General features: G+C 41.6%; 1 protein-coding gene across 5 annotated transcripts in view; it reads left to right on the forward strand.

Annotated features, from left to right (window-relative positions):
- wdr17 (WD repeat domain 17) overlaps positions 1–10,981 on the forward strand; it is a 55,023-nt gene that overhangs the window by 18,506 nt on the left and 25,536 nt on the right. For all 5 annotated transcript variants that reach the window (XR_004213440.1, XM_031867040.1, XM_031867041.1 and 2 more), the window contains 3 exons: positions 5,767–5,916; positions 6,002–6,132; positions 7,351–7,476. Coding sequence is in view for 4 of the 5 variants with exons in the window: in XM_031867040.1 (XP_031722900.1) it covers positions 5,767–5,916; positions 6,002–6,132; positions 7,351–7,476 (407 nt within the window). In the remaining variant the exon portion in view is untranslated. The remainder of the gene's footprint in view (positions 1–5,766; positions 5,917–6,001; positions 6,133–7,350; positions 7,477–10,981) is intronic.

Consider the following 10,981-nt stretch of genomic DNA (forward strand, 5'->3'; position numbering starts at 1 on the left):
GAATCTTTGGCGCTTTGACTCTACGGGGAGATTTGTAATGGAGGGGCGTCTGCTCCGGAGCTTGACAAATCCAAGCATCCCCCCGTGGAGTCTAGACGCTGGTGGTGATGGTGGCTGATGAAGCTGATAGAATGATGAGTTGATGAAGCTGATGAATCTGATGAAGATTGGGTGGAGATGGGTATGTGAAAGTGTTGCGTAACAGCAGCATGAACGTACTGAAGGTAGATAGACAGTCATATTTAAGAGAGACAGCAGCAAAATGATAGGCTACTGATGTAATTGTTTCGTTGTGCTATTGGATAGAAGAGACCAATCAGAGGGTCAGTGGTTCGATCCCTGGCTCCGGCTCTGCTAGTCACATGTCCTTGAGCAAGACACTTAACCCCAAAATTGCTCCCGTAGCTGTGCCTACGGTGTAGAAATGTGATAGAATCTGAATTGTAAGTTGCTTTGGATAAAAGCGTCTGCAAAATGACTAATGTAATGCACATAGTCACGCATTGGAGCAGTGTACACAGGGAATAGTTAAACTTTCTAAAGGAGAAAGGTCTTTGTTTCGGTTGCTTGTGCACAGGACACTTAAGCAAGAATTACTTGCGTGCAATGCAACCAAACTCATCCCAGCATTTTGCATATTGGATAAAGGGAAAGGATTATCCATGGAGATACGCAACTACTTGCGCAACTACTTCAACTTGTGGTCATACAGGGACTGGCAACAGCAACGGCATTCCTCCCATCTTACCAGTACAAGTGAAGTGCACAATGGGAAATAGGTGATTGAGGCATATGCTCTTCTGGATCCAGGAAGCACTGGTACCTTGTGTTCTGAAAAAGTGGGGGACAGTCCTTCCACTGAAGGACGAAAAGCTAAAATTCATCTACGCACCATGGGTCATAATAAGGCATTAATAAGCTGCATTATTAATTGCTTGGAAATTTCCGAATTATCTGGCAAACATTTCTATGAGCTTCCCAATGTATTTACCCAGAAAGAGATGGCTGTGTCCATAGACAATATTATGACGAGGAGCTGGCTAACTCGTGTAATCTATAAGGTATTCAGATTCCTTGTATAAGAGCTGATGTTGACCTTGGAAGGTGATTACCAGTCATGGAAATGGACCATATGCTGTCGGAACCTTATTGTGGGTGGGTGGGTGATTAATGGTCCATTACGAGGAAACAATGACAAGCAGAGTGGGAATGACTACCCTGCAGTTACTGTAAACAGGACTATTTTTGACAGGATAGAGCAATTGTTAACCAACCAAACTATGACTTTAATGAGACAACCTCTAAAGACCAAGAAGAGATGAAAACAAGTCTGTAGAAATTGCTTTGCTGAATGAGTGCCACGTCAGTTGGAACCCCTTGAAGGAAGGGTATGGTATATACTTTGCCGTGGAGTGTATCGTCCAAGGAACTTTAAGTGTTGTGTTTGAGTGTGGCGAATAGTTCAAAGGGGTCTCGCTCAACAGTCAACTTCTGCAAGGCCCTTATCTGACCAGCTGGTGGGAGTCCTTATGCGGTCCAAGTCAAGGTGGCAGAGGAACATTTGGATTTCTTAAGGTTCTTGTGGTGATGACTGTCCATTTATTTGGGGCATTATCTTCACCCAGCTGTGCATGCCTTGCTTTTAGGAAGACTGATGAGGATAACCAAACCAGCTTTCCTGCAGAAGTGATTGACACAGTTAACAGAAACTTCTACGTGAATGACCTTTTAAAGAGCCTGCCCTCTGAAGGGGATGCTGTCAGCATAGTTGAGAACCTCATAGCTGTTTGTAAAAGAGGAGGTTTCAATCTCACAAAATGGATGAATAATAGTCGGTAAGTGCTTCAAAGCATTCAAGAAGAATACAAATCGAAGAATCTGCACGAGCTGGATCTGGACAGAGATAAGCTGCCTGTCAGGATCCCTGTCAGACCAGACACCTCCCATGGCCACACAGCTGCAGCCACTCCAGCCGATTACCTCCTGCAGGCTGACACACCAGACTCAGGTCCCACTAACGCTTCCCCTGGCACTATATAAACTCTGGTCCTGCAGTCTGGGGTTGTCAGGTCGTACCGTCTTTCACCCGCTTCAACCCCTTCAACCCCGTTGCATCTTCGGCCTCGAGCGCCTGCCTCCGGTGTCCATCGGTCCGGGAATCCCCCGTGCCCTCCTTTGTGTTTACGGACAACTCACCGCCGCTCTGCCCTCCATTGTGTTAACGGACTACTCACGCCGTCAAGCTGCCAGCTCTCCGGTGTCGAGCCACGGGACTCACACTGTCGATCTGCCTACTCTCTGGTGTCGAGCCACGGGACATCACGCCGTCAAGCTGCCAGCCCTCCGGTGTTGAGCCACGGGACTCACACCGTTGATCTGCCTAATCTCTGGTGTCGGACCACGGGCTCCACACCTTCCTGTCATCTGTACTCTGGCTAAATAAAGTCTGTTTCACCGTACTCTGTCTCCTGTGGTCTTGCGTTTTGGGTCCTACCCGTGAACTCCCGTGACACTGCCAATGGAGAGGGCTTATGGTCTGCAACTGTGCATCGAGACAGATGTTTTAGATTTAGAGATTCCACAATAAAATTGCTGCATTAACATCTAGCAAACCATAAGTACAAAAGCTTAGCACCATCTACAAACTGGATCCGATTGTAGAAGAAATGCTTCTGAGAGTTGGAGGACAACTGAATAAAGGAAAATTGCCAGAGAATATAAAACATCCCCTGAAAGACAAGCATGTCTCAAATCTTATTCTCCATCATTTTCATGAAAAGCTGGGCCATGGCGGGAGTAATCATGTTTTTTCCACTGTAAGGAGAAAATACTGGATCACAAACGCCATCGCTGCAGTAAGGAAAATCATAGCAAATTGCAGATTTTGCAAGCGTTACAGAGGAAAGACGGGTGAAGAAAATTGTCTCTGATCTCCCTCCATTCCTAATGTTGTGGTTTATTTTGGTCCAGTTTAAGTGAAAAGAGGACGTAAGATCATGAAACATTATGGGGTAATCTTCACTTGCATTGCAAGTATAGGGCCGTGCACCTGGATGTTGCTTACTCTCTTGATACAAACTCACATATCAACGCTTTGCGAAGATTTATCTGGTGGTGAGGACAACGGTACCAACTTTGTGGGAGCAGAAAGAGACCTTAGAGAAGCCTTAGCTTCTTTAAAATATAACCACATTGAACGGTCTTCGGACTTTGGGAGCACATCATACGGAAGATCAAAAAGATTGGAAGTTTTGTCCTCCGTCAGCAAAGTTTGGACGATGAAGGGTTTCAAACTGTTCTTTGTTAAGCTGAAGCAATGCTAAATGATTGCCGATCTCTACTGGAAAAGATGGGTTCATGAGTATCTACTGTTATTGCAAGAACGACAAAGGGAAAAAGAAATTTCATGCCCGGAGATGTTGTTGTCGTGGCTTCTACTGCACCACGTGGATCATGAATGCTTGGACGAAACCTTTTCTGATAAAAAGGGTCTGGTACGTTGCATTCGTCGAAAAATAAAGACCAATATAATAGAAATATTTGTGAACAGAATCTTTTTTTTGGTAGATGCCTGTTTAGTTGATGCAGTAATCGCAGGTTTTTTTGATTTGTGGAGGAAGTAAACAGTTATTGACTGTGCTCGGTTAACAACGTGTGGCATTATTTATTTTAACTTTGTGACCAAACTTATTGGAGGAGACGTACACTCGAGGGAAATATAAATGCAAAGATATAAAGTGTTGGTAATGTTGTGTATTGTTTTTCTGAGCACACGTCTAATTCAATTCAAGTCAATTCACTGACTGGAGTAAGAACTTCAATCGGTATGGTTTCGCCTACCAGAGTTCTGCCCAGGTCATCTCTCAGCCAATTGTATGCTCCCACTGGGTCCAGGCCCCCTGCTTGCACTTACCGCCATTCTTCTATAGCTTCCTTCACCTCTGCTTCCTTCACCTCCTTCTGGATTAGCTTTTGACTCTTCTTTCTCCAGGCTTTATCGCAGCAAGATCTTGCATTTCTCCTGAGTCTGGCCCAACCAGTTGCCACAGTTCCCATCAAGATACTATGCCACAGCCTTGACCCGCTCAACTGCCTCCGACACATGTCATTTCTTTCCCGTTCTGACCTTGATGCCTGCTGATGAGATTTTGGCATCAGCAGAATCTTGTTAGAGCAGGATTTCTCTGGCTTGGGTGACCTTGAACTCCTCTCTCGGACAGCTAAAAGGAAGCTGCAGATAGGTGCCCATCAGTGGCGGGCCGTGCATTTTATACCTGGGCCTTCTGTGCTGTCCTACTACATTTGAATTACCTCCTAATAACCTCATTATGACACATCAATCCAACAAACATGCAGCGGATCCACGCATCTAGCTAGCCTTCCAGCTAACACTAGAGGTCCTGAGACAGGCGCACGCTAACACGTCACCTCCGTTGTAAATAGAGCAATCCAGGTGACAGATGGCTAACTAGCTGTTATATGTGGAGTGGATGTGAATGAGACCGATATGCTTGGTATGAAATGAATAATTAAATAAGTAAATGTAAACTAATATGCAAAGCTCCTGGTTAATGGCTGAGAGGTTTGTATTTAACAGTATATTGTTTGCATCTTGCAATAAATATTAATATGTTTTTGATCACTTTGTGTTGTGTCTATTTGCCAGTTCTGTTCAAAAACTATGTGTTTTGAGACATTGCTGGCCTTTCAATGTCATTTATAAATGCTTTGTAAGGCATAAATAGTCCTCACTTTAAATGAGGTCACACAAAATACTTAATAAATGCTTTATAAGGCATAAATAGTCCTCACTTTAGATGAGGTCACATAAAACACTTTACTAATGAGTAGTAACTACCTTAATAAATCATGAATTAATCATGAATTGCAGTATTAATATGTGTTTATAAAGCATATATTAACATAGTCCCTAACCATTATATATATATAAATGCATGAATAATGTACATCTAAATAAGTTATCATTTACTAACACTTTATAAATGATCTTATTAGTCATCTACAACTCCTTAATTGGTTTGTAAAATATATAATACTTCATTTACAAATGGGGAATCCATCATTTATAAAGTATGAAAACACAATAATGAAACACAATAGACGGGCTTATTAATCAAGAATAAAACATTTACAACTGTTGTTATGAACTGTATACTAATGAATTATTAATGTAGGAACAATGCTTTATAAATGATGAATTAAGTGTTTACTCATACTTAACTAATGCTTCATAGTGTGTAGTTATTATAAATTGCTACCAAAAATGAATAAACTACACCAATCAAAACCCTAAAAATGTTATAATTTCTTCCATATCTTTCAATTTCAACTCTTACTCCTCCAACTAAGAGCTGCACCTGAAAACTGAGCTGCCCGTTAATGCTGACGTAGTTGTATTGTATTTATGGAAAATTATTAAATTATAAAATAGCTATAACTTTGTGATTCTGTTTAGGCCAGCAGAGAAGACCTTGAAGGCCCTGATAGCCCACCACTGGTGCCCATTAAGGGTGATGCTTAGGCTCCGTGGCAGGTCCAGCCACATGCACAGGAACTGGCTGATCTTCCTTTTGAAAGCCTTCCACGATGGTTATTGGGATTTTGTAGAACTCCAGTTACTTTGCTGAATCTTGGTATTACATGATTGCTAACATAGAGTTTTGAACCGTAACTCTCAACTACTGCAATACTACCCAACTATTTCTGTTATGACATGCATTTGCCAAACTGTGTGTGTGTCTGTAGGTTTAACATGTCATCAGAGTCGTCCGTTCACCATGGCCAGCTGTAGCAGAGACAGTACAGTGAGGCTTTGGTCTCTCACACCCCTCATCTCTCCACTGCTGCTGAACATCCTCACCAACCAGCCTTGGGAAAAGATAATAGGAAACACAGGTAAGAACAGGATCCTGCTTACTTCTTTTTGGTGGTGTTTTCTTCTTATACCTCATTTGACCATGCTGGTTGTGTGTGTCTGCAGACACAGCTATGGTTCCCGGCTCTCCACCGATGCTCTGTGGTAAAGTGTCTCGAGACATCAAGCAGGAGCTGGATAAACTGAGCTCTGACATCAGGGTCAAGAAACTCCGCTGGTTCTCTGAATGCTTTTCGGTACCTACATTGTGAATGCTTATTTATGACTGGGGATGATATCAGTGTGATACCTTCAGAATGTCTATAGACAGTCATTTTTCACAGTTGTCTCCACGATCTGATGCAATCTGTGTCTGCATTTTTAGCAGTTCATCTCACAGCTTTCAACACACAGCTGGGAATTGATCCTCATTGATTGCCTCAGATTTTTGCTGCTAAACATGAGTTCACTACAGGGGACTTTGTTTTCATGACAAAAGCCCAGCTGATATTGCATATTTGAACTGGAAATCTAAAAATCAGTTTATACATTGAATATCCAGCTTGCCAGTCTGTTTCGTTAAGGTTCTCTCTGTTGCTGGCACACTATTTTGGACTATTTGGTTGATTAATGGGCGGGAGGCTACATGATCTGAGGAAATGAGGAAGCATAATTGGCACCCAAAGGTGAGTCCATCAAACCTCGATAGCTTTTGCTTTGATATTGTCTCCCTCTTTTGGCCTCAATTTGCAATTTCAGGCTTTTCCTCACAAGATAAAAGTGATGTAATTTCCAAGCGATAGAAGATTAGTTATATTAACAAAAGCTTATAATAGGTTACATGTATTTGATGTAATAGTGATGAGTAGCTGTTTACATGTAAGAAGCTTTCATAGCTAAGAACAAACTGTCTTTATGTAACATTCAGAGGTGACTGACATTGTAACTGACATTAGTCATGTAACACATTGTCCACAGTCAGGTTTTAACCATAAGTGTATCTTTGTTGATCATGCATGAGGCTCATTTAAACTGTTTGACTTTGAATACAATTGGACAATTTTTTTGAAAACAATTTGGAAGGTGAGTCAACAAAGGCAGGCACCCTTCTCCCTTTTTCCAGTATTTACTCTGAATTGCTAAAAAACACTGATGAAAACGCTTCTCTTTACTAAAAGAACATCGAAGAAGAAGTTGACCTTTCATTTATGTTGAGATTTGAAGTAATTGAAAAGGTATACACTTAAACACAAGCAGTTATTGAGAATTTTCTCTAGTTTTAATTTGAACAGTAAAGATGCAGACACATATTTTGTTACATAGTACATTACAATACTACCAGAAAAAATGTCAACATGTAAACAACTGCATTGAACATAGTTTATTGTTATTATATATATATATTACTTGTTTCCTTTGTTTGAGTGTGCGTCTGTGTGTGTTTCTGAACATATTTGTGCATACTCCTTTTTTAGCCTCCAGGAGGCAGTAGCAATCTGTGGGACTTGGTGTCAGTAATTAACGGCCAGGACGACTCACTGCTACCAGCCAGCTACAGCAAGGGAGTGATGCACATGAAACACCTGCTCAAGTTTAAAACGGTGAGTAGCTCTGATTCCCTGAGTCACTGTTCAAGGTTACAAGGTTTGTTTATTTCTATTCTACAACAGTGTGTTTTTGCCAAAATGACACAGCTTAACCAGAATGGAGATGTGTGATGACCATGTCAGGTTGTCTGTGATGCTGATTCTGGGGAACCTAAAACTGTTCACTTGCTCCACCTCAGCTTCACTCATAGAGAAATGGGTGTGTGTCTACGTCTTAATTTTAAAAACATCAACAATCAGCTCCTTGGTTTTACTGACGTTGAACAGTAGGTTGTTGTCTGAGCACCACTCTGCAAGATTGTTGATTTCCTCTCTGTATGAAGTGCCATCGTTTGAAATCTGGCCGATGTCATCTGCAAACTTCAGAAAAGAGTTCTCTTCATGGTAGGGATTGCAGTCGTGGGTTTACAGCACGGGTGGGCAAACTTTTTGGCTCGGGGGCCACATTGAGTTTTAACATTTGACAGACGGGCTAGGCCAGTAGCAGATGAATGGAGTGTTTGTGTGAACTAATATAAATTACAAGTAACATTTAATTTCAGTGGGAACAGTGTTGTTGGTCACCCTTTTTAACCAGTGCGTCAACGTTTGGTGTCAGTTTGGTTGTAGCAATTCTCAGAACAGATCTGAGGTGTTCATCAGTTACACGGTATTTTATTACCGCATTAATGCATATTTAATCGTGCACTTAATTATTAAGCAGTCATTTTTGACACAGTATTTTTAGTGTAAAGGTTAATGATTGTGGTCGTTTTAGCAGACCAGATCATACAAATATTTGACTGTCACATCTAACATTATCCGTTGCTCTGCTCTGTAACGTCTTTCCTTGTCTCCCCCCGGTGTCACGGTGTGGGTACATCTCACTGGCGTCAGGAAACGTATCAGAATACCCTTATTTTATTGGCTAAACTGCATCACGTGACATGATTTACAACGCATTGGTTGGTGTTTTTCCTGCACCGCTGAACAAGTGCCGTAAATACTGGAAAGGAGCGTGAATAACTCCGCTGCATAAAGCAAAGTACCGCGACCCACTGAAAACGGGTCCGCGACAAACCACCAGTTGAGAATCACTGGTTTACAGGATCGTGGCGAGCAGTGAACAGCTGTTTGTGTGGCGTGTCTTCCGTCTCTTCCTGTTTCCTTCACCCACATTCCCCTGGGTCCTAAGCCCCTCCCTGTACAGCTTCTTATCACCCTATTTGCACCAATGTACATTTATAACAAATACCACACATATTACACGGTAATCAGCGTTGCATATGTGTCAAACTCTATCGGTGTATCTCCGGTCTGTCTTTGTTCATCCTGCATCGCTCTGTTCTGTTCTTTAATGTAACTTAACTGGAGCGACGGAGCTTCTCTAAGCTGTTAGCAGACTGTTGTGCTAGCAAGCAGGCTTGCGAGCGAGCTGTACCCAGCATGCAGTTCGGCGGTGAAATTTTATAAATGTACAATTAGTGTTACAAATTGTTTATGTGTCACAGACTTTGTGCTGTGGTGTTTTTCCTCTGTTAAAGAGCATTAGTTGTGGGTTGTTAATTGTTGTTATAAAGTTATGACCGTGACTAGGGTTCCCTCTCAATACATATAAGAGAACTAGCGCTGACCGCAAAGCAATAGCGGCAAACAATACATTTAGCTGCCTGTTGAAAGCAGACTTGGGGAATGATTTTCTTTGTATTTGTGATCACCACATCATGAATACATTTGTTAATGTATGATGTCACTGTAGATTTATATTCCTCAAGAATGATGTGGTTTTCCTGGGTGGCAGCATCTCTTAACATGTACCAGTCTGCACTCTAGACAGTCCTGTAGAAGTGCTGTAGCTTCATCTGTCCACACTTTAACTGATTATTTTTCTGATGGTTTGAACTTTTTCATCAACTGGCAGTAGGCTGGGAAGAGACAGAAAGGTCATCATGTGTTCAAAAACCCAGAGAGACCACACTGTGAGGTGGAGTACCCCATATTAACTATGGTTTGTAAGAGGCAGCCAATCAAATACCTGGCCAGAGTCAGAGAAATGTATTTCACTCAGGGAGAAGTGAATAGTCTTTGTAAACAGTATGTCAATAACAGATCTATTCTACTATTGATTCCTACAGTCAAGGACAAACAGTTCTACCAACACACACACACACACACACAAATAAGAACTACACACATAAAACTATGATCTATGAATTGAGACATTGTTTTGTTATTCCGAAAACCTTTTTTTACTTTTATCCTGATAAATGGACTGTACTTGTATAGCGCTTTATCTTCCGACCACTCGAAGCGCTTTAACACGACATGTCATTCACCCCCATCCATACACTGATGGTAGGGGTTACCATGCAAGGTGCCACCTCCAAATCAGGACTATCTAACTATTCATACACATTCATACACAGCAGGAACAGCCTGCGGCATTAATTTGGGGTTAAGTGTCTTGCCTAAGGACACATCGACATGGACTCCTTTGATTGAAGGACGACCCTGCTCTACCACTGGGCCACAGCCGCCCACATTTATTTATCTAATTACAAATCTGAAAAATTTCCCAAAATAATGAAAAGCACAGTAAATACAGAAGTAACAGAACATAAATTTATACGAAAACAAATATAAGACTACATTACAGTACATGTTCACATTGTTTACAAACAAGAAAAGCCCCCTCATGTCATTTGTGTTTATCTCGAGAATAGATATCCTGAATTTGCACGGTTTATTCAGTGTGGCTTTGTGGCACAAAGGCAGTAAAACTGTAAAATCTGAAACGGACCCAAAATTTTCCTGAAACTTAATCTGTGACTTAACGAAAACTGTGCTAGCTATCAAAATGTCTATTTGGCTCAATAAAGTGCAGCGTTTTGTCTACGTTTTAAACTTTGAAACGTTTTTCTACGTCAATGTATATGGGCCCAAAGAGAAATTTTGCTCATATTTTCAGGAAAACCGCTGGGTGAATCTCTCTAAAAAATAGCACACTATTCCCGATCAGGCCGCACATTTTGATGTATTTTTTGCCCAGGTGTTGGCAATGCTGTGTGAGGAGAAGTGTGCCAAACTTTCTGGATAACGATTATTATTCAGTGTGGCTTTGTAGCACAAAGGCAGTAAAACTGCCTGTGCCAAAGCACACTGTATATAATCCATCGGGCTTAATAACTAGAAAATTCCTAATTTTAGAAATTTTGACAGTGTGGCTTCGACTGCCCGAAGAAATCGCAATATATACACACGCTAATGTTACCGGTAGTGTCATTCAGGTTCAATTGAGATAGCGCTACTCTCTTTTCTGCATTTTAGATTCATACTCTTGGATTGAAGCTTGTATTTGTGGGGCTTTTATTTTGAAAGGGTGAGACTGGGTGGGTGAGAGAGGGGGAGAGGAGACAGAATCATAATGTTTGACACTAAAATGACAGGCTTCATCACAAGCATTCCAGTTAGAATTCATTCTGTGGGGCTTGTATTTTGAAATGGGGGGGGGGGGGGGGGG

The sequence above is a fragment of the Anarrhichthys ocellatus genome, unplaced genomic scaffold (assembly GCF_004355925.1).
Source record: "Anarrhichthys ocellatus isolate YVR2014 unplaced genomic scaffold, GSC_Weel_1.0 scaffold38, whole genome shotgun sequence".
Classification (NCBI taxonomy): Eukaryota; Metazoa; Chordata; class Actinopteri; order Perciformes; family Anarhichadidae; genus Anarrhichthys; species Anarrhichthys ocellatus.